The sequence below is a fragment of the Micropterus salmoides genome, unplaced genomic scaffold (genome assembly GCF_014851395.1).
Source record: "Micropterus salmoides isolate LMB-PRFRI ecotype aquatic unplaced genomic scaffold, ASM1485139v1 Ms_hic_scaffold_15, whole genome shotgun sequence".
NCBI lineage: Eukaryota > Metazoa > Chordata > Actinopteri > Centrarchiformes > Centrarchidae > Micropterus > Micropterus salmoides.
The window spans coordinates 19,975,513-19,999,322 of NW_024040596.1; the positions used below are offsets into that span (position 1 = coordinate 19,975,513).

At 38.7% G+C, this 23,810-nt stretch overlaps 1 protein-coding gene and 1 long non-coding RNA gene across 3 annotated transcripts; both read right to left on the reverse strand.

Annotated features, from left to right (window-relative positions):
* Positions 1–220: 220 nt before the first annotated feature.
* senp7 (SUMO specific peptidase 7) lies at positions 221–19,503 on the reverse strand. Of its 2 annotated transcripts, XM_038720911.1 has the most exons (23): positions 19,325–19,503; positions 18,529–18,617; positions 17,812–17,877; positions 17,586–17,701; positions 14,845–15,099; positions 13,932–14,053; positions 13,543–13,661; positions 12,463–12,793; positions 10,186–10,352; positions 9,285–9,404; positions 9,168–9,201; positions 8,429–8,656; positions 7,715–8,163; positions 6,545–6,672; positions 5,926–6,042; positions 5,697–5,813; positions 4,853–4,948; positions 4,539–4,759; positions 4,346–4,392; positions 4,185–4,228; positions 2,265–2,333; positions 2,032–2,182; positions 221–1,841 (listed from the first exon to the last, which is right to left on the reverse strand). In XM_038720911.1, the coding sequence occupies exons 2-23, from the start codon at positions 18,583–18,585 to the stop codon at positions 1,704–1,706; spliced, it is 3,192 nt and encodes a 1,063-aa protein (XP_038576839.1). In that variant the 5' UTR covers positions 18,586–18,617; positions 19,325–19,503; the 3' UTR covers positions 221–1,703. The 2 variants fall into 2 exon arrangements, with proteins under 2 accessions (XP_038576839.1, XP_038576840.1); XM_038720912.1 differs by lacking the exon at positions 17,812–17,877.
* Positions 19,504–20,355: 852 nt separating this feature from the next.
* On the reverse strand, positions 20,356–22,036 carry LOC119904328. The gene is made up of 3 exons (XR_005444687.1): positions 21,905–22,036; positions 21,325–21,414; positions 20,356–20,992 (listed from the first exon to the last, which is right to left on the reverse strand). It is a non-coding gene; the product is annotated as an uncharacterized LOC119904328 (long non-coding RNA).
* Positions 22,037–23,810: the final 1,774 nt, after the last annotated feature.

The following is a 23,810-nucleotide window of genomic DNA, read 5'->3' on the forward strand; positions in this document are numbered from 1 at the left end:
GAGTCTCTGTTTCAGTTACCAACCTCTAATCCTCATCTTGTTATGAAAACCAAGTAAGACAAGAGGTCAAGAGTCAGGACAGCAACCAAATGTTGTCCAGTTGGCATTTGTCATATAATACAATATAGAAAAACCTACTGGGCCCGTTTATTCCAACTATACAGGTTTGTGATTACAGATGAAAACAGAAACAGTCAAAACAACAACAGAACAAGTGTAATTCGGTCTACAGGTTTTAATACACCATTGAAACCAGAAAATATTTTGGAATCAGCTCCTATACATTTGTCAATTACAATGTCTAAAAAAAACATGGCATCAAGTATGTTATAAAGTGTTAAAAGAGACAAACATCTGAACAAAAGAGGGGGAAAAAACTACGAGACTACTGAGATGGATCTATGGTGAGAAGGACTTAGGCAACAGTAGTAATGGACTGCAATGTCTCTTAGGTCTTTATCTGAGAGCATACAATTACACATGCTACTGTATGTGCACCCCTGAATGTCTTGCGAGTTCTATTCTTGTGAAAAGGATTCAGGTTTCTTACAGGTTCTATGATTTGGACTGCATGATCAGCAACGACTTCTCCCCCATTTCATACCAAAATGTTCCTTTTTTCCTTATGATACCTGCCACTAAACGTAAAATATCAGTGTGTCAAATCTAGACAAATAAATACCAATGTAACAAAAACCCAGCCAAGTCAGTCTCAAAACAACAATTTTGACTATGCTATATGCAAAATGACGATATGCAGTAGCCTGCATTGACAGTGCAAATACCCAATTTGGTCTAATTCTGACAATTTGTGGAGGTAAAGTTGACATCTGGCAACACCACAGTGTCCCAATATGAATTTAGGGTCTATGATGCATTGTAGTACAGAGTGAGTCACAGATAAATGGTAGCATACACTCCATACATTTGTCTCCTATCTGGCAGCCAACAGGATAAAAACAGGATACCTGAGAGAGGCACTGAGTGACTGAAAGAGTTTTTTTTTTTTTCTTCCGACAAGGGTCAAAAGATGGAATTGCTGTTTCATGTTAGGATTTCAGTTCCTGAGGCTTCAACGGCATACGATTTTATAATGAAATTCAAGCAATGCGCCACACCGTGTCTTTGTTTTAGGAATTCAGTTAATCCAAACGTGTACTGATGCAAAGAATGCAGAACCAAAACAGTTTTAATCAGAAAACCCATAAATGAGACTGAAATATTAAGTCACACTTGACATGAAAGGTCTAACAAATGTCAGCAAAGCAAGTAAACCCAACTCAAACTATCTTTGATTGACTTTACAAACTAGGTTTTGCCATTTTAACACTTAACACTACATAAAATTAAATACAAATAATTGCCTTTATAAAATATCTTGCAGTATAAAAATGAGTAAAAAGGCATGGGGTGTACAAACATTGGCATGTCTAGATATAATCTAATTTAAAACTTGTTCTGGTTGGATGGACTGCTACCTGTTCAACTTAAACTAACTGATGCCTTTATGTTCACTCACAGGACCCACAGATAGTCAAAGGTTTACATGTTTTGTTCAAGTTAATGCATAAAACCATAACATCATCTAATTTAAAAGGAAATATTTTCAGTTCACGCTGAAATGTCCATTGCTCAGTATGAGCGGTGATTTATAACGACTACAGGAATGTGATGCACTGAACACCAGAGCTGCTTCGCGTTTTTTATCTGTTACTATCCAGGTTTTGATGTCGGTAAAGGTTTAGTACCAGATCTCTGATTTCATCTCGTTTCCTCCGCACCTGCTGCCGTGGAAACCATCGTTCTAGATGTAAAGGAAGGTCAAAGTGCACCACAGGGTCCTGAGAGCAGAAGCAGAGGAAATTTCCTATTACTGTGTACATGCCTTAAAAAGATTATAATGTCTCACTGAGGATTAATCTAAACATGAACATTTAAATCTGTTGCAAATCCAATATTACAGTGGCCATTTTTTAAAAACATGGCAGGCCACTTGAGCCCTAGAAAAACAGATACTGACAAGTTCTTTACCTTTAAAAAACTTTCGACGTATTGCAGCAGGTAGAGGCCACAGTCACTGCTGTTGTCCTGAAGGGGAACCTGGCAGTGTGAGCTTTGCATCTGATCAGGACTAAAGTCCCTTGATGAACCACGACGGACCTCCCATTCTGACTGCAAGTAGCTGAGGGACAAATATTCATTATCTTACACATATTTATAAACAAACATGCAGCTGACAGACAGATTAGAAGTGTCATACTTACTCCCGTAAGAGTTTGAAGACTCGCTCGTGAAGAGAAAGTTTGAGGGAATCCATGATCAGAATACACGGCCTACAGAGAGCAGAGGCACATCCGTTATTCAGTGTTTAAATCCATATTAGGTATACATTTTCACATTTACAGGGTAGTGTGCAACTTCTAGCAGATCACCATAACTACTAACTAATCTGTTTAACAGCAGTTGCACAAAACAAATTGTGCACACACAAGTGAAATCCTATCTCAACCAGTCATTCAATGCATGATAGGCATTCAGATGCTTGAGCTGGATGTAAACAATCTGAATATACTGTATGCAGTGGTGGGGGGATATAATAGATTATGAGATGTGACCAGACTTGCATATACTGTACATCGTAGAGAATACCAAGTTGAAGCATTTAGTCAGAGTGCTTGAGCTACATTGTGCCTTCATGTGTCCATTAGTTCGTCTGTTGTTTCTGCTCTGTATGAACTTGGGATACACCAAATCTTGGGCCACCGAAATTCATCGGCCGAAAATTCTTTGTTCGGCCTAAAAAGTCAAACGACTGAATAAATTTTACCGAACTATTACTTTGATCGGCAGTGTGGAACCATTTTAAAGTGTCTGAGAAAGACTCAAAAATCGCCGTTTGCAGACACTGTTCTGCTGAATTGTCTCCTAGCACATCCACCCCATCTGTGGCTGACTTCTTAGCCAATCAACAAACGATCTGACCTGCTTTGAGTGTTTCTGTCACTCATTTTTGAGAGGGCGATAAAGCTAGCCGCACCTAACTTTGGAGTGCACACGTATTCAAGCCTTTATGGTAAATCCACTGTAACCGACCAGTGCCAGCTGACAGGCAGGTTAGCATCTTTATCCCGTCAGTTTCTCTCTTTACAAAGTGTTGCAGTATGAGAGTCCTACCTGAAGAGAGGCTGTGAAGTCTTCATGTTACGCAATACAAGAACCACATACAACATTATTTATCAAATTGGGTCGGACTTGATTAATTTAGTGCGAGGATACACACGTGACAACAGCCGATTTTCAAAATAAGGTGTCTCTACAGTATGAAAATAAGATTAATTGGATTATATTCACAGAAAGTATAAAACATATTACATGTTTACATTAAAAGTAAATGGACACAGGTAATTTACTTTAATTTAATTTACTCTTGGGCCTCGGACCCACCCACCATAGACTCTCCAAATCCTGAGGGAAACACTGAGTAAAAAGCACATTTTGACTCTTTAATTTATGCAATGGTAATAAAAAAAAACAAAAAAACAAAAACAAAGGTAAAATAAATGGAAAAAATGTGAATGTACTTGTTCAGTGTTCGGCAGATATTTTAATATTTATATTCGGCTTTGGCCAAGAATTTTCATTTCGGTGCATCCTTAGTATAAACAAACGCAGGCTGCAGATCAGTAATTATCAACAGGTCAGATGGTCTTTAGAGAGAGAGAGACTTTTTACTTTACGCTTTAATTACTTGTTTAATGAAATGTATGGGGTTGATTGTTCTTATGTTGTATGTATGATGCTTTGGCAATATTGTTGTTACACATTCATGCCAATAAAGCTAATTTGAATTTAATTCAATTGAGAGAGCTCCCTCTCTCATCATATATATATATATATATATATATATATATATATCTGCATTTACACCCCTAATGCAAGTAACTAAACTAAAAGATAATGAGTTTATTTAATTATGGATTGTTACAAATATGCTATATTTTAAAAAGACGCACAAAGGCTTTCAAAAGGTTTATGATTTTATATTTGACAGATGGTTGTGACACAGATACATGTCTGTTTAATCACGCACAAAATAACTATGGCCACATTATCTCAGGGGCTTGCTCAGTTCTCATCCTCATATTTTGCAGGTAAAAAGTGTAACTCTGAAGCCACACACTCACCTCTTGCAAACAGTTTTTTTTGTGCAGGTCCGCTCTGTGCAGTCCTACAAACAAAAAAACATTTTGGAGATTTGGAAGGAACAAATAAAACTGTCTGTAAATAAAAATACAAATAAATACAACTATTTTTATTGCTAACTAAGAACAGCGTTCTTTCTTACCACTGGACCAGGTGGAGGGACTTTGGTGGATTCTTCTTGAATGTTTTCTAAGAAAAAAAACATGAAACCAACCATTACCTCCAGCTTTGCAATCACAACATAAATAAATAAAATGCTTGAAATTTAGACCACAAATATTGACTGCAATAAAAAAGCCTCTGCATACTGTTCTTGGATCCTTAGTTAAACATACCTGTCTCTGTTTCCACGTTGTCACTGTGGTTTACTGTAGTTGGTATAGGTGGTGTCTCTGTGTTATTGTCTGGGCTTTTAGATCCTTGAGTGGCCTCTTGATCCTGTATGTCAGCTGTCCCAGCTTGGCTCTCTGCCGTCTCTGTGTCTGGACCATTCCAGGCCTCTGATTTTGGCTCATCCAGTCCAGGAAAGCAAATAACAACTAAATACCAATGAGACCTAAACAGACAACAGAGCAATGTTATGCCAATGTGTAATGTCATTTACCAAAGAAAAACTACTATTTACAATACGATCATGTATTTAACTCACTCCTGATTGACAGGCACAAACAGAAAGTCCTTTTTGAAGATGTCCACATGGCGTGTCCATGTCTTCACCCGTTGGTGCCGCCTCTGCCTCTGACAGCTGGGTGCACACAAAAGTAAACCAGGGAGACAAGTTTTAACTTGGTTTCACATGTCACGCGAATACCTGTAGACACTTTTTTACTTCTCAAGTATTAGTATTAACTTCCAAAAATCTAAGTTCAAGGTACAAGGAGCGTTTTATTTCATTTATTCTGATAAGTGTGTAGATGCTACTTGTATATTCTTTTTACAGCACATCTATAGAATTCGTGAACACATTTCATGTATAATGACTAAACTAATGAAAAAAAAAAGTATAAAATCTGCAGCAGTGAGTCTCGCCAAACGTAACTAGCAGCCAGGAATAGTATCCATAAGCTAACAAGCATCAAGTCTACCATCTGACTCTGGCACATGAATGAATCAGGCGAGCCCCCAAGCATATTTTAGAGTACGGGTTGCAGTTCGGCATGTACGAGAAGGATCAGCCACAGCAATTATGTACAAGGTACAAGAGCTGGTGTCTGTCGTACTGAACAGTCTCAGTAGCGACTGCAACGTTAAGATCTGAGAGAAAAATGTGCAGTCAGCACTTTTTCACACAGTAGTCAAGGTAGTTTGTGACACTTTTTAAGTTTGTAATGCTTACATTTTGAATACTGGCTGTTAGTTTAGGTAATATGTAAAACGAGAGATGAAGAGAGCTTTCGTCACTGTCAGCCTCAAGAGTGCGAGCGTGTGGCTATTTCCTGGAAACAGTACATACCAAACTCAGAAATTTGTTTTGTTCAGGCAGCACTACTTACGAGTCACTTGTGCTGCCTTCACTTGCGTTGTCCCTCCGTGTCAGCTGCTTGTAGAAGAAGCTGCTGAAGATGTGGCAGCGCTCGGCCACAGCACCAGAGGCTTTCTGGAGGAGATATCTGGTTCAAAACACACATTAGCACAATTAATTCAAAAGTGAATCTCTTATCCACAAACTTGTGAGGAACTGAAGCAAATCTTTAGCATTTTGGCTGAAAATGTGTTCCTTACTTGAGGTAAAAATCTATGATAACATCATTGAGGAACTGCCCACTGTCAAGGCACTGCAGGTCCTCCATTGTAACAGTGATTCCTCCTTTCAATGGCGGAGGGGGAAACTGGATTAACCTAAGCAGAGTTAGAAGAAGAACCAGCTGGTTTACAATGAGTAGCATTACAGATGTAGCAAAAGCTGTACACAGAGCAACCATAGATTTGAATTTGATCATCTGCAGTGGTAGGTAGACTGTAATCGTTAAAATACTTATTGGTGATACACTGATCTGATATGTCAGGATTAGGACTAATACTGAGCTTATGAAGCAGATCTGCCATTAATTGTTAGTTGCTTCATTAAGGCCAATACTGTATTAAATTCTGTGTTTCATCAATCTTTCATTTTACTGTGACTCAGGTTTAGGGCCAGAGTATTCCCTGGTCTCCCTTTACCTTACATAAATGATCTCATTGAGTTCCATGCATCAGTTTGCATCCCTATTTTATATTAGATTTTCATTCCTAAGATTTAACTGCACTGGCTGCAAGAATCTTCACTTGGAAATCACATGCCAACCCGTGCTGGGTCAGACTGCATGAGAAGCTGCATATGGGATATTGCAGATTTACTTGCCTGTGAGCCAGGCCCTGATGTTTATATTTAGTCCAGCTGGAGTCTCGTTTGCACAGGGACACGGAGTAGGATCCTTTGGTTCTACGATGGCACAGTGTGTATGCAGGTGTGGGTTCCTCCTTTTTCTTCTGTGGGAGGAAATGTTTACGATAGTGGCAACATTTACATTGTAATCATTTACCATTAACAGATCACAGACCAGTGGTTACTAGGGATGAAACGGTATGAAAATTTCATATCACGATTATAGTGACCAAAATTATCACCGTTATCAGTATTATCACAGTATTGTAAAAATGTGCCAAAAAATATTCAAATGTACTGATACACAAGTTTTATATTGAAAACTACAAATACAATTGCCATTTTGTCTGCATAAAATATAAAATAACAGCACAATTACATGAAAACAAATAAGTCTTTAGGAGACAGTGATAGTAACTGCAATGAGCCCAGCAACTGAAATACAGAGGAGTCTGTAGCGTTTCTAGATATGCTGGTTGGTTGACTAAACTGCATAACGAGTTATCATGTGGATTGGACGAATAGACTCTGCCGACACATGATGCACACAGCAACAGAACAACGTGTAGCGTTTTTACAAGAGCAGCAACACTGAGAGCTTCAGTTTACACGCTGTTAGCAAGTCAGAGAGACAAACCAAAGCTAAAAGTTAACTCACCCTGCGTTCACTATAAGGTTATTTTCTTCAATCAAGTTTCCCTCTGCGCTCTCATAAAAACTTAAATACGACCGGACTTCAGAGTGACTGAAAAATCTCCGCAGCGTTGTCTTCCGCTGTGTTGTCATTGACCCAAACAAACCCACGTTGCATTCTGCGCATGCTCACCTGCTTCTGGCAGATGCTGGACAGTGTTTGCCGTGAGATTACCCGGTTATCATGGTAATTAAAATGTGTACGGTAATAATAACCGTCAGGAACTAGGGGGTCAGGACCACCACAAAAAGGGGCACAAAAGAAATCTAAGGGGTTCCAAGACGTTTAACAGGAGATGAAAGAAGAAAAAATGTTTCCGCTACAGATAGTTGTGCTTATTTTTTCAGATTTCCTCAAATATTTGCTTTTGTTCTTGTGAATTAACACAACTTTACTTTTCGGGACTTCGTTTTAAGGGAGGTAACCAGCCATAAACATTGGGAACAACATACCTCTGAGGGCTGTTCAAGTTCTTTCTGATCCTCCTCTGGTTTGTCTTGTGTCCCTGTGTCTTGTTCCGTCGCTATCTCTAGCTCCAGTACTGTCTCCTTCTGTGAGTCAACCTCCAGTGGGAGGTGTGGTGTGGTGGTTTTGTCTATATCAGAATGTGGACCATTCTGGTCTGTGTTAGGTTTAGGTTCAGGGCTCTCCAGACCCAGCAGAGACAGTAGGTAAGAGTCCAGTCCAGTTCTTTTAATCAGCTCAATGCTTTCATCCAGGGAAAGAACAGGAGTGTGGATGTCTTCCAGACCACAAAGTAGGTCTGTATGATGGGGAACAATGGATTTTTCATCTGCAAGACTGTTCAGACAGTCAATGTCCAGGAAGGAGCGCAACAAAGCCCCCTCCATTCCCTCCAGAGGATCTCTCAGAGTTAGCAAGATGAAGGGGCTCGCCTTGCCTATTAAAATATAAAATCAGCAATATCATGTAACATGCAGATTTACATTGAGAATAATGTGACAAATCAAACAATACTGAAAAATATATCAGATATATAAAAAAATTTAAATTAAACCACAAAAATGTAATCACTTGACAAAGCTGCCAACACTTTAGTGGAAACGTGTTCTTCATAAACATACTGCTTTTCACAAAAATGCAGTCAATAAGTTTTTAGACTACATATCGACTACAAGTGTACTGTGAACTTCCATAAGCCTCACCAGTGTTCATGGCTCCATCTTGTTTGGCATACAGATTGAGGAGGTCCCGCTGCACAGCAGCTGCCGCAGTTTCTGACACACAAAACAGAAGGACAGCAGCAGGGATAGGCTCCTCCTCGCCCTTAAAGTGAAGCTCCTGGGCTTCCAGTTCCTGCTGTTCCCAAACACTGTACCTCCTCAGCTCTTTACGCTCAAAGGTTACCATCACATGCACCTCTTCATTAGTGTCTGTGAATGAGAGGTGGTCAGGTTAGCTTAGCAGTTTGCAGTGTTGATGCAAAAACGATGAAAACTGTTGCTTCTTTATCTTTACCACACTCAAAACAATGCTTCACATAAACAAAAGGGATACACCTAGCGTATTTACCATAGCATATCAGTAAAAGCATTCTTTCAACTTCCATAACCAAAGGAACTTGGTTACTTTACAAAACTAAAAACTTAACAAACAAACTTTATTACACATGGCCAATTTTAAATCTCAAAATATAACCACAATAGAAGGGGAGACTACACAGGCTCAGAGGTGAGAGTGTACTAGGGTCTTGAGGGTCTAATCCAGGAACACAGAGATAATTCTCAAATAGACCACTAAGCTGGGGTTAGATGGTGTGCAGAATGCATGACCAAAGAGAGATGGTTCCCCTTTATATAACCCAGAACAAAGTTCGCAGACAGGCCACAGCTGCTTTACAAACACTGTGATTATACAAAGTTAAAAAACTATTCACAGCATTACCTTTCACTGGGATGATGATTTTTTGTTCTGTTATCTGTAAAAGGAGAGCAAAAAATTAGATACGAGTACGGAATGTGATACCAAAATGCATGTATTTGTGCAGGTTGTACAGGTTACCGTGATGTCTCCATTCGCTTTCCCGTGGTAACCGCCACAGTGTAGGGTGTAGAAGGCCACGCCCATGCTTGAGAAGTCTTGACTGGGGGTGAGAGGAAGATCTACAACTAGATGCAACACCTGCAACACAAAAACATACATACACAGTTTGGAAAAATGGTGCTACAGGGTAGTAGGTCAACACAATAAGGCAGGTAAACATAACAGTAATACAAAATCATCCCCATATTACAATGAGGCTGAGCTGGAAGGTTAAGCAATATGGGTTAAACCAATATTACAAAAGAAATAACGTTATTTTACAAATTGAATCATTTAAAACTACTGTGTGTAGGATTTGAAAATTCCTTACTTTGGCGCCATCTAGTGGTAGTACCAAGAATGGCGTCGTAGTTGATGGCAACGCACGCTGCTACATTTTCTCGTTAGCTATCTTGTTTGCATGAGAGGAAATGGGGATTAAAAATGATGGGAACAACTCTGATTAAAACTTAAAAAAAGAAATAATGTTGTCTACTGAACTCTTCTTACTTAATTGCAACATTATGCTTTTATATGAACAGCTAAGTTTTGAAACATCAGTTTAACATGGGGATGGGACACTATCCTGCACACAGGCACTACATCTAAGACATTTATCTTTTTTTGGCTCATCTTTTGAGAAACATTTCTAAAGTTAAGTGATTTTTTTTTCAACCCAACCATAGGGGTAAAAACTATTTACTAGTAGAGAATAATCACAATTTTACTTTAACTTTATGCAAAAGATATACCTCTGCTCACATTTAGTCAGATTAAGTTAAGAAGTTAAACATGAATATTCTTAAATCTTTATGAAATTTGTGTCTGTTGTATTGAAGAGATAGTGATCAAATATAATAGAGGGAAACATTCTGCCAACCTGCATGTCCTGTAGGTAAGAGGATTCTTGCTGTTTGGCCACAGGGTCCCGTGGGGATTGTCCCTGTATTACGGTGTCTTGCAAAGTGACCAGTGTATGGACTGCGGCTGGGCTGCAGTGCTGAGGACCATCAGCGCTCTCCTCATCCTCATCACTGGACAGCACAACTGAAATACAAGCATGAAGAAAACATCAGACCTAGTGTGCAATTTACTTAGGAATTTTGCTATCCCAGTGCTTTCAAAGATGAGCACACTCCCAAACACATACATGCCTTTAATTGACACTGCACAAAGGACGTAATGGGCTTTGAAAGAGAGCAAGGACAGTAGTAATCCTGGAAAAGACACGTGGGTAGGCTAAAAAGTGGAAAGAAGCTACTAAGATGCAGGGTGCACCCATACGGTGAAAAAGGTCCAAGACAAACTAATATAAAACTGACAAATGTTGCAGGCCAATGTCAAAAATAAGATGACTGAGCAAGGTGGCATACGAATACACACTAATTAAGTACACCTAGTTAAAACTAGTGCAGTCATATACTAGGCTAAATCCTCCATGAGGGTCATAATGTTCAGTTTTTAGAGACGTGCTGATTCAACTTTATCGTGAAGGTGAACTTTATTGCATTATACAGAAAAGTGTGAAACCGTGTCACTATTAATATAATTGATTTACCTCTATGTATAATGCAGTACAGTTCAACAGAATAACAAACTGCAGCATCCAAAATGACCATGCATAGCAACTTGTGCATTTATGGCCACATTTTATTACTTATAGTATTGACAACCAATTAAAGACTGGCTGATAAAATAGACAATATTAGTTTGTCGCAGACATAATTGTATTGGCATATATGCTGCCCAATAGAATATGTTTCCAGCATAGAAACAGAAAGTGCACTTGGAAGCTTATTTTTCTTTAAATTCTTTATACTTTAAAGTCTAGTCTAAATCTTAGTCACAGTTCTTTAATAACCAAATTTTAGGAATCCTTATTAAAATATTTATCTCAATTCTTTAACCCTCAAATATTAATTTCTGTAAATCCAGTATCGGTCAGGCTCTACTGATAATGGAGTCCAACAGAGCACACAGCTGTTTTCTATTAGGGATGAAACGATTACCAGTTTAACGGTAAACCGTGGTGAAATTCCCGACGGTTATTATTAACATTTTAATTACCATGATAACCGGGTACGGTTAACTGCCCTATTATAATCTCATGGCAAACACTGTCCAGCGTCAAGCAGGTGAGCATGCGCAGAATGCAACGTGGGTTTGTTTGGGTCAATGACAACACAGCGGAAGACAACGCTGCAGAGATTTTTCAGTCACTCTGAAGTCCGGTCGTATTTAAGTTTTTATGAGAGCGCTGAGGGAAACTTGATTGAAGAAAATAACCTTATAGTGAACGCAGGGTGAGTTAACTTTTAGCTTTGGTTTGTCTCTCTGACTTGCTAACAGCGTGTAAACTGAAGCTCTCAGTGTTGCTGTTCTTGTAAAAACGCTACACGTTGTTCTGTTGCTGTGTGCATCATGTGTCGGCAGAGTCTATTCGTCCACTGCACATGATAACTCGTTATGCAGTTTAGTCAACCAACCAGCATATCTAGAAACGCTACAGACTCCTCTGTATTTATGTCAGTTTTCAACAGAAAGTTTTATATTTTACAATTTTAATACGTTATTTCATCACATCCACTTCTGAGAAGTTTTGAGGTAAGAAATCAACTGTGTAGATTCCAAATATTGACAGTTTTACGAAAAGTGTTGGCGGAACAAAAATGATCTTTAAAGTTTTCGGAGTTGTGGAGCTCTGCAAGTGGCGGCGAAGGTAGCCTGCGTGTGTTGCTGGCGTGCGTGTGTGTGTGTCGCATTGAACATTACGTGTGTGTGGCGTTGACGACCAGCTACATTGAGGGGCACTACCTCTGGGTACTGTCTGCAATGGAAAACAGGACGGCGGGCCTAAACAGAGTCAAATCGAGCTGGTACTGGTAATGGAAAAACGCCATAATAGACCATTTTATTAAGCCTGCTCTTCCAAAGTGTTCTCTAGACCCAGTTTCAGAAAAACTGCTTAGTTTTGTTCATGTACTGATATATGAGTTCAAAGACAAAACCTGCAAAGTGGTATTACAGGTAAGCTGGCTGAACAACTGCTGCCTGAGTCTCCTCAAAGATAAATCCAAACAAACATTTCAGCAGTAGAATAAAGCTTTCAGGTTTGGAAGATTATCTGGCATCACCCATCCTGTGTTGGTGTACTCACTGGGTTCGGAGGGGAGGATATTGGTTGTACTGTCATGGCTAGACGGTGGACTTCGTCTGGGGGTACCAATAAAGTCTCCAGCCTCCAAATCAGGACTGTTGATTGGGACCAGAACGTCTGTTTGATCATCTGCTCCCACTGTGAACTGTACAATGGTACGGTCCAGGCTGTCAAAATCTACGTCGTCTCCACTTTCTTCCAAACAAACACGTGTAGGGGCTGGTCCTCCATCTCTTCCATCTTCTCCAGTGAGGCGAAGCACACTCTCACGGTGGCGTTTGGGGCTGTCCGTTCCGTTGCAATGGAACTCTGTGTCTTTTCTTTTCCTCTTCTGTTGAGACAGCACAGAATACAGCAATTCAAGATTGGTGTGAGTTCACCAGACAATGTGTGTTGCTACAGCACAGAATAGAGCCATGCGCAAGACGGATAGGCAGAAATATCTTTAATGAAAAAAATGACAAAAAATGACAGCTTTTGTGACTGCGTTAAGTAATGATTCAGCGATGCTTTATTCAAACATGACAAACAACCATGGAAAAAGTCACAATGCTCGCTTATTTTGCTATTTGCAACTGTGCAAGAAGGAGCATTGTCACTGCTGGAGACAAGCGATTGGATGGAAAATACTGATATCAAGAAAGAAGAGTGTTTTCTGTCCTCTCACCACCTGCTTAAGTGATGGATTTTAGAGCTTATTTGGTCACTGTTGTAGTTGTAATTAATGACTATCGACCTTGAAATGTTTCTCATCAATGTTATTACTGACAAAGACACAAAGAGGATTCAGATTTTAAGTTTGGACTATTTGCTCACAAGCTGTATGTAAAGCTTTTTGTTGGATTGATTTGGAAAGAATAGGTTTTGGGCATGTGATTGCAGTCATTTAACACTTGTGCGGTATTTGGAGTGTTATGAACTACTTAGTTACCGTCATTAGTAAAAGTGAGTCAAGGGCTTGTTCAGAATACAAGGTGCATTTAAATAACGAGATGCAGGTCTGAGATTTTGTTTTATGCCTTTTGTAGGAATAGGTTACACTTAGATAAAGCTTTCTCTGTGGACCTCTACGGTACATACCAAACTGTTTTGTACTTCTTTTTCTGAATCAGTCAACCCGTCCTTGATGTTAGCTGGGGAGAACTCATTGCAGCCTCCTGCATCCTCGGCAGGCTCCCAGCTTACTGACAACCCACAATCTGTTTGAGAAGGAGAAACACTGATCAACTACCATGCTGATGTGTAGCATCTGTTTATTTACTCTGAAAGGAAGGCCGGGAGCATCAATAAACCTCTTCCATTGAAAGAACCCTTAAATTAAAACATCTGAGAGAAGGTCTGGAGAAAGCAGGAAAATGTAAATGTGATGCTTTTTAAGGCGTAATATAAGTGATAAAAGTCGAAGCATCAGAAAAACCCAGTGAAGTACAAAGCCGCAACAGTGTCTGAATATCTTCATGTTTACACACCTACGACTTCAGAGAATTTGTAGTCCTCTCCATTTTCCGTGCCTATTATGACCTCCTCGATGTCTTTTTCTTCTTTGTCCACTTCGTCATCAACATTTTGCAACCTTCTCCTGAGTCTTGACCTGAAGACATAAATAAGAAATATAATAATAATAATTTTAGACTAAACACATGAAAAAACAAATGCAGAAACATATTTGAACTAGAATCTCAAGTTGTGAAATTCTTCTATGTGGTATTATTCCAAACAAAATCACCACATTTTCTGCCTGGAAAACACAGAGAGCCAGGGATGCAGCTGGCCAAACTCCATTAAAAGGTCATCTATATATCCTCCCATCTATCTGATAATTATAATTAATAAATAATAAACCCCAGGTATAAAGCTGTGCAGTGCAGAAGGCACAGGTAGAACTGGCAGCTTCTTGACACCCTGGGACCCAGGAAAACATCATGCCATTTATCTCGATTACAAAAGGGGACTGTAAAATTTCCCGAGCACCAACATTCAACAGCTACTTTTTGACTTGTGACTATTTGAATCAGTAGTAGCGTTATCAAAATATGATTTTGATGTCATTCATGTATGCAGGCAGGGTGGGGTATGGTTGGTGGGAAAGGAAAGAGAAGTGGGTAAAATCTTGGACTATTTTTTGGCCGGGTGCAGTCACTTCTGCTGGTTGCCTGGCAAACTTACGGCAACATTTCAGGAAGTCATTGCTCCTGGCAAGAAAATAGTCTGGCACATTATCAACCGTAAAACATCAACTTGTTGTTTTTATTTGTTATGCTAACCAGCTGCTTGACGTAGCTTTATATTTAATCAGAAAAATATGACAGTGGTATCAATGTTCTCCTCTAAAAAGTGTGTTTACTTAAATGTCAAACTATTCCTTCAATAGTGACTTCCTACCTTCCAGAGGATGAGGGGGTGGTCTTCTGGTTCCGTTTAGGGGTTACACTTTTGTTTTTATCATTCTTGGCCTGCTTCCGACTCGACCTTGTCTCTCTGCAGATCGGGGTTTCCTCTCCGCACTGACCACTGTCCCTCCGTGTACATGTAACTTGTCTACGATTTCTCAATGTGTGCCTCTGTTTTATCCTTTCCATATAAGCCTTGCCCTCTTCCGTCTTTAGGACATCTGACAGGATCAGATAGGGCTTCCCCCTACAGGATGAAACAGAGACGCAATTATTCACAGCCTCCCAAGAGCAGCATCTTTTCTGCAACATTGTGTCCCCTCGAGGTAATCTAACTAACAGGTCATGTACCGTTACGGGTCAGACGTAATGTATCCCAGATGATCAAGAGGGAGGGGTAGGGAAGTCGCCTTGCATAGATAATGTGTGCATGTGTGCAGTCATGATAAGCTTGGCCTTGAGTCATGGTGCCTAAAAGCACGTTTTTTTAAGCAGTGCAACTTGGAGCATGTGCAAACTTAATACTGTACACTTAACATACCCGACACCCTTGAAAATTGCAGCAATGGTGATTTTATGTTTGCTCTTTTGAGTAAAGGTCTTGAGCTACCACAAGTCAGATCAAGACAGAACTTGAGAGGATGATGAACTTGGACACCTATTCAGTAGTGTGATAATGATAGTATAATAGAAATGTCATTTTAAATCCATATATAAAGGCCATTACTGCTTAATCACTGAGTGCAACAAACTGGGGCATAGGATTCTGTATAAATGTATAGTACTATGTTTATAATGTAACAGCTGGATTTTCTGTTCCTGTCGTGAGTCGAGTTGCTTCATCTCAAACACAAAGCGACGCCATGTGTAAAAAGCAGTACAAATTTATCTGCCATTGGAATTACAGAAGGCAAACGGCTGTGTAATTCATTGTACAAGTATTAATGAGCTAAATAACAAGTAATGTTGATACGTGCAGTATAGGCTTGGGGGGCACGAGATTACAATTCCTGTTTCACAAACTGAAACAGAAGATGCTTTTTCAACAAAAGTTATGTCTCACCGATTAAAATTATACCAATTAAAACTAAATAAAAGAGTACCTGTACATTGAACACACATGCACACAGTCATCTTAAAAGGAAACACACAGGACGTGGTCTCTTTTATGTTAAAGAAAATGTTTGCTAAAGTAGGACTACAAGCTCCACTTTGATTTTTAACTGCTTTAGAAATGTGCTTATGGCTATGAAGAAAATGAACACTGCTGAAAATCACCTTTGTAATATGCAGTGGGAGTGCCCCATCTTGTGAATGTTTCAGAAACTGCAATGATTTACACAGGCAAGATAAGTTTATTTGTATTGCACTTTTCAGCAACATGGCAACTCAGAGTGCTTTACTTAGGGCTGGTGTGGAAGAGAAAGCCTGAATGAATAATTTACTAGTGTTTTGTGATTAACTCTGATTAGTGTGCACAGTGAACTGGTGCTTAATAAAGCAACATTTAGCGTGTTAAAAGCATTGTTATACAATAAAAAAAAAATGTTTTGACTGAGCTGAACTGTGGGTGACAAGAAACTGGTATGAAATCAATTTGCTGAATCTGTTGTGCGAGTTTGATGCAATGTGTTTCCGACGAAGAAGAAGTAGTAGTAGTAGTAGTATATAAGTGTGGTTCCAACTTTGTGCGGCCACCAGAGTCGCCGCCTACATCCACCTTGCTCCTGTGAGGTTTTAATGTCATGTGACATGGTGCCGTTTTGCAGCGCCGACAATTTTTAACCAGCATGCATCACGTTAAGTCATCGCTGCATGAAGTCAAACGCACCTATTGTATTGATTGGAGGTGCTGCAGTGTAGCTTAGTGGTATCCATTAACATCGCATCCAGTTCCTTAATCTGTGATCTTAGTTTGTCTCGTCAGCCCATGCAGGAGAGCGCTCTCTCCTTTTGTCGTCTTCGTTATCAGCTAGATTAGTGTTATTATATGTTTTTAGAAGGGGTGGAGGCAGACAATGGAGAGGAAAGATTTAGTGAATTAGGAAAAGTTTTTTTAGGAAACCTCCTTAAAGTGTTTGCTAACTCTCCGTTTAGTGTGTGTTCTGAAAAAATATTTGGTTTTCCTACACAGCTCTGGCTTTGTAAACGGAAAACAAAGAAAGTGGTGTGGACCACAACACTGTTGAAGCCAATCAGCAAGAGGTGGCATTAGTGCACGTGTACAGGAGTACTAAGGAGCAGTGGGAGACGAGTTCTAAACACATTCAAACATGCTGAAATCTGGGCACTTTGAAGAAGGAGAAATGGCCGAGAAAGAGGCAAAGAGGAAAAGGTCTGAAGAGTATAAACAGAGAAGAAAGTTTTTTGACCACGTGCTGGAGAAACCTCAGAGATTTGAAATTTGGCAGCAGACCTTCGGAGGAGAGGGGTGTATTTGTTTGGCAGTTGAGTTAAAATATTGACAGTTCTTCTGCAGAATCACTTACACTTCCTTTAATGTGTTCAAGTAGGAAAAATAATAGCTAAGCAGAGAGCAAGAGAGTGTCTGCACTGTAGCAAGGCAGGAAGCAAGTTAGGACAAATAACTTATTGAACTCACACACCAGTTCAGTGTAAACAACAGAACATATTTGTCAGTTTCAACCCTTGGCAGAAAAATTACCAGGTATTTCAGTCTGCAATCAATAGCCCAAAAAAGGTCTGTCAAAACTCTTGTCAGCACCTACTTACCTGGCCATTTCCAATGGGTCCATGACAATAAGGTTGTGATCCAACAGCTTGGAACCGTTGGTATGCTGTGACTCACGATGTTTCAAATTGCAACCTGCAAATGCAGTCCAGGAAACCTGTTAAAGGGAAGTAAACAGTGCAAATCTCAAGAATAATCCATCGTAGCCATGTTACTACCATAACATTTGTTCATGTGGTCAGACAGATAGCAAAGATATCGTGGTACCTGTCTTTCTAACTTCCCACACTGTGATGAAAGACATGGCATGGGGATTGTGAATGGGTTTTCCATCTAAAATTCACAGAGTGGTTAGTTACCATACTTGTATAAAATGAATGACATTAAACAGCCAAAAGCTTGTGAATTGTCTCAGATGTGCGAAACAGCAAGTGCAGATGAGCAATCTGTAATCCATTATGCTAAAATTTTGTTTTCTATGTGTTGCAAGCATGCGGCTACCCCTGTTTAACCAAGCTGTTATGAAAGCAGCATACCTGCCACCTTTCTAATGTGCTCACAGGAAGCAGATAGAGCTGAAAAATAGTTAGTAGACCTAATTATTGCAACTGTAGAATAGTAGCAGCACGGCACAGATTATGCAAGATTATTCTGTTCACAGTTGCTCATGCTTAAGCTGTCAAGTGTCCTGCCCTTACTGTGATCAAGTTTTTAACAACAGGTAGGTGTGTTTACTGAGCGTTTGTTCCCAAGAGCCGGCTTGTGCATTAGCAACCACAAAATAGAGACGTTAACCAATCCCAGACCACATTTAGCTTGTGATCAGCCCGTTATTAGTACATTTTATGATGGCAACCATAAAGCAAGCGTCACCGCAGTATCTTTGCAAGGATGAGAAGCAATTCATGCCGCACACTAAAAGCTCACAAGTTAACATGTTAGTCATGAAATGTGGAATTTAAAAAAAAAACGGAACACACATACCAAGTTATCCTTGTCAACAGGAAATGGAATAGTTAAGGCTCTTCTTTGCTCCATCATGGTCCACGATTTGCTAAGGCACAGCAAGAACACTGCAAGAAACACAAACACATTTTTTTATATCTATATCAAAACAAGTGAAACGATGTTTCAGATGGTGGTCTTGAACATCCAGCACTGTAACGTGTAACACATCAAACAAGATCCTTTCTCCAGGCACAAAATCAAGGTATAACTTAAGTTAAATAAAAATCGAGCAATTTCAAAATGGATTTACATGTTGACAGACTGTTACTACTGGGCTACGTTGGAAGACACTTAACAAATGTTAATAAAACAATAATAAAACAATAAGGACAGGCAGTGCTATACCGAGAGAGACACGTCCCTAACTACACAAAGAATATGCGCTATTGAGGAGTTGGAAACCTGAGGGTAAAAAAAGAGTGATAGTCGTATGCATGTCTATTAAATTTCTAAAAACTATAAAGTTCTTTTTGGTTGAAGAAATTAAATTTAAGTAATTAAATTACACTTTTTTTCTGGAAGCTGATGTTTATGGTGCACATATAGCACGTGTAACAGTTAACGTTACCTATTTAAAACAGGCCACCCGTATTAAAGTTATTTTAATGCACAAGCCCACAGCAGCCCCGTGTTTGATTTTAAAGTTGACATGGCATGGACAACAGAAAGTGAAAAACAGCCAGCGCTCCCGTTAGCCGCCAGAGCTAACCATGGCAATGCTCATGCTACCTTGCACATCCCGCTAGCTAAACGTAAGAGAGTTCAAGCTTACCTTAAACCAGGACTTCCCTTTATATAAAGAGAGAATTAAAGGAGAATAAAGACAACTATTCCTACGAACGTTTCCACCAGCACCTTGCAAACACATTATACACACATTTCGGTTTCTCTTTGCTTCTCCACGGGAGCTTTAACAACCGTTAGCAACATCCGGTGAACACCGGAAGTGCATCAGGAAAAAAAGCCGGGAGCACGCAAAGGTTACAGTTTGTTGTTCCCGGACAGGAGGGAGTGAGAGGTTGGGAATGGAGCCCGACTTTTTAATCGGCTGTCTATTATTATTACAGTCACAAGGAAGATGGCGGCAATCGATTTTTAAATCATATTAAAAACTTGCTCAGCCAGAGACACAAAACTGGAATTTTAAGCATTAAAAGGGCTGTAACCATATATAGGGGCTGCTTGCCAGGGTAAAACACATAATATATAATTTTACCTTTTTAAGTGAGAGACTGATAACTTAAAAAACATGTTTAGTGTGCACTATTCTGCTGTAGTTCAAGAATCACAAATATGGTAAATAACATAACATTAATTTTGTCTGAATTCCATTTAGGTGTTCCCTGCTGTTGCCATCATTCATGTTTGTAGTTACAACATACTATGACAAGTCAAAATGTAATCTAAAACGTCTCTCAAAACTTATTAAATAGCCATGTCTAAAAAACGTTGCCTGTTTTACATATCTGTATCTGTTATCAGCAATCAGCCCCACTTTCTACTTTTTCTAAATTCTCGTGCTAAATAAATATACTTTGACCCCTGATAATTTGACTTAAGCAGGAAAAGCAGAGATGTATTTAATAACATAAATTATGTCTCAATTCCCTTTAGGTAATTGCATCATTAATGTTTGTAGTTACACTTGTGCTTTTCTTACTATGACAAGTCAAATTGTAATTTAAAACGTCTCTGAAATGTTTTTAAACATAAAAACACAAGGTTTAATTTCTTAGTCTTTACACTACTTACATAACCAAATAACCATTTCCTTATGCAAGTATACAAACACCAACCCTGTAGCAACTTTTGTTTTTAAATTTATTGATACAGCAGCAGAAACATCAGGTCTGTTCAGCCCCTGGAGAGAGGTTGGTGAGTCAGCCTTCAAACACTGCATTACATAAATATATACCTTTCTCGCAGAGAAAATGTTGACAAACCAAATACATTTACATAACATAAATGTCTCCATTACATTCAGGTGCATATACGTGTAGCTCACCAGCAAACCTAAATGGGACAAAGTCATTTTTAAATGTTATTAGTTGCACCTATTTCCTTCCTATGGTAAGTCAAAATGTCTGCCGTGAAAAAGGCATTTGTGTGTCATTAGGAGCTGGACATTGGCCACAGAGTAGGCCAACAGCATGGATGTATTAATGCATTTCATGTAGATGGTTCTGTATATACATGGAATCATTCAGGATAGTGTATTATTGACCGGTAATGCAGAAATACAATGATGACAAAATATATTTTTCCACTGAGGCGACCGCAGTCCTAGTGTCCAGGTGTTATCATTAACGTCATGGTCCACATTTTTGCACAGCTGTCTCTGAGGGTGTCCCCGAGCCTGCTGCTCCACCGGGACCAGGTCCTGGGCTGGGTAAGGCCGATGGGGTGTTTCCTCTTGACTCATGTCCCTCTCTCATTTCAGCTAAGTAGAAAAGAGACTATGTGATTCAGTGACATGCACAGTATAATGCTCCTAAGTCATCAAGTAAAGATTGCCATATTATTGTAAAATTAGACAGATGTTGATTTTATGATAGAATATAAAGACTCATTCAAATGTCACATTGTAATATGGTTCACATACAGTAAGATGACCGTCCTGCATAAAACAAAATAGCTGCAGAGGTCACACAGTTAAAGCAAACAGGTGTGTTCTTCAGAATCTGCATACAGGGTTAATTGTTTTTTACTAGTCTATGAACTCTCTTGTTTCCTGTGCAGAAGCTATAGAAGTGTTTTTTATTATTGTCTTACCAATAGCACTACATGGTGTTAGAATGGGCTTTTCCACTTGCTCCCCCTCAGCGATGGAAGCACGGATCCTCCGAACCACGTAGATGCTAGCTAGGATGAGCAACAAAAAATGGGAAGATACACAGTAAATAAAAAAAAAACTGCACTAAAGACTTGAATCATTATGAAGATGTTTTGCTTATAAGCGGTTTTCTTCTTCATTTGCTTTTCATTAACAAATGGAAACAAAGCTTAATGTTACTTGCACTGCAAACTGATCGATGAATTTATGCTGAATGGCCAATTTCAGAATAATATAGCCTATTTCCCTCTGAAATGTCATGGACTGTAAGTATAAAGTAGCATCAAATGGAATTACTCAAGTGAAGTACAAGTACCCTACCACCACTGCATATATTTGTATCAGCTCGTATAACATAGTTTTGCTTTTATGTAGTCTTGATAGATATAAATGTTATAGTACATTGTCATCTAGGCCTAGTCTATTCTGCTAACACTCAGAACACAATATAAACACCAGTGCCTCTCATCGGTGTGGTCAACTAAGGCTAAATACACAAACAACATAAACAAATCCTACCTTTTATTATCAGTCAGACCATTGTTGTTTCCTGTATTAATCTACGTGCTGCAGCTTTCTGCGCCTTCCCGTCTTCACTTATAAACAATTGTTACAAAAGCACACAGGAAGCGGATCATACAAGGGGCGGGACTTAATTCTCCGCTCCGCATTCCGGTTGGCTGGGCTGTTATACAACATAGCATGGTACCTGAGAGAGGACATTTCCAGTGATCTCTTTGATGTCAGTAGTGTTTTGTTTAGTTATGAAAGATTCCTTTGTGTCAAGTATTTTCCTATAACAAACAGAGAATTTAATTTTGTAATGAAAGCTATTCCCAGTGGTCTATCACATTTAATGAAATGTCATCTTCAATATGACCAAGCACTGAGGTTGGTATTGATTGGTATGGTATTGATATTATGAAGGCTAAATGCATCAATTAGCATATACGTGATACACTCTGTAAAATAAGGAAAATTACTCCTAAAGGTAAATTCATGTGGGACAACATTCTCACAGCTATAGATTGGAAGAAGGCATGGCTACTTCCACACAATTTTTGTATTAACAATAAGATTAAAGAAGTGCACATTAAAATTTTACACAATATATACCCAACAAATTTATATTACTCCAAATTTTTAGATATTGAAAACAAATGTGTTTTTTGCAATGATGAACCAGAATCACTGCAGCATCTATTTTTCCACTGTGTACATTCACTTACTAAAACTAAAAAACTAAACTAAAAACAATGTTAAAATTGACTGCCATTGCATATTTCGAACACAATAAATTTAATGTCAAAGAAAATGTAAACTTATTGATCTTACATGGGAAATTCCATAAACATAAGTGCAAAAACTCTCTCCAACTTCACTGAATTTCTATGTGAATTTGCAGAATATATTAAAACCCTTAATCTTATTGACTCTGAAAAATGCAACAGAACTATCAAATTGTACAATGAAATCAATGACCCTTTTTGTTTGTTTGCCCCTTTTCTCTGATTTTGTATTATATCACATAGGCTGCTGTTCCTACACAGTTACATGATGAACAATTCATCTGTACACTTTATATTGAGCACTTGTCTGCTGTATTTGTACATTTGTTGTTATTAAAAATTAAAAATCAAAAAGAGAGAGGACATATCCAGTGCCGTGAACTGTTAGAAACCTTATCTACTCAAGATTCATTATAAAAATAAATAAAAAATACACATTGTTGGTCACACTTTATTTTACAGGTCCGTAATTGCCTGGAAGTGTCCTGTATAGACCGGTGTAAGTTGGTGTTGCTAGTAACAAGAAAAATAATTACTCTGTTTTTACATAATTAGGTTTTTGATTGCAGGATGTTTACTTGTACAGGACACCCAGGTCTATTTCTTTAATTTTAAACATTATTTTTTAAATTATATATATTTAATAATGTATTATTTTATTCCCCTTTTCTCTTACTTTTACATATATTGTCTATGAAGAGTCTCAGTCATCCAGGTCATAGTTATCCGAAGGTTAAAGTCAAGGTTAAAGTCAAGGGCAACTGGACTTCGACCAAGTCCAGTTGCCCTTGACTTTAACCTTTGTTGGTTTACATATATTCACAATATTACACTGTTAAAACGTTTCTATATGTTCTTGTATTTAATAAAATATGTAATTCAGCAAAAACATGTCCCCAGAGACTGTTATATTATTATTAATGACATCATTCAATGTGTAAGCAGCTTTTTACTGTTGCAGCTGGTTTTAACTGCCAGTTTTAAGTACTGTAAACTTTCCACCGTTAAAGGTTCACAAGATCAGTCTGAGGAGTTCTGAGATAATTAATGGGAAAGTTGTGAAATACTGGACTTCAATATTGGAAGATGGCTTCATTACAGCGACAGCGTCTCTGCTTAGTGAGTTGCTGAGTTTA

Excerpts from the sequence above, each read along its gene's own strand:
- senp7 (XM_038720911.1), bottom strand. The coding sequence starts at position 18,585 with ATGATGGAGCAAAGAAGAGCCTTAACTATTCCATTTCCTGTTGACAAG. Across the intron at positions 14,054-14,844 it reads ACCCCCTCATCCTCTGGAAG|GTCAAGACTCAGGAGAAGGT; the intron begins GTAGGAAGTCAC and ends TTATGTCTTCAG. Across the intron at positions 6,673-7,714 it reads AACTTGAACAGCCCTCAGAG|AAGAAAAAGGAGGAACCCAC; the intron begins GTATGTTGTTCC and ends TTCCTCCCACAG.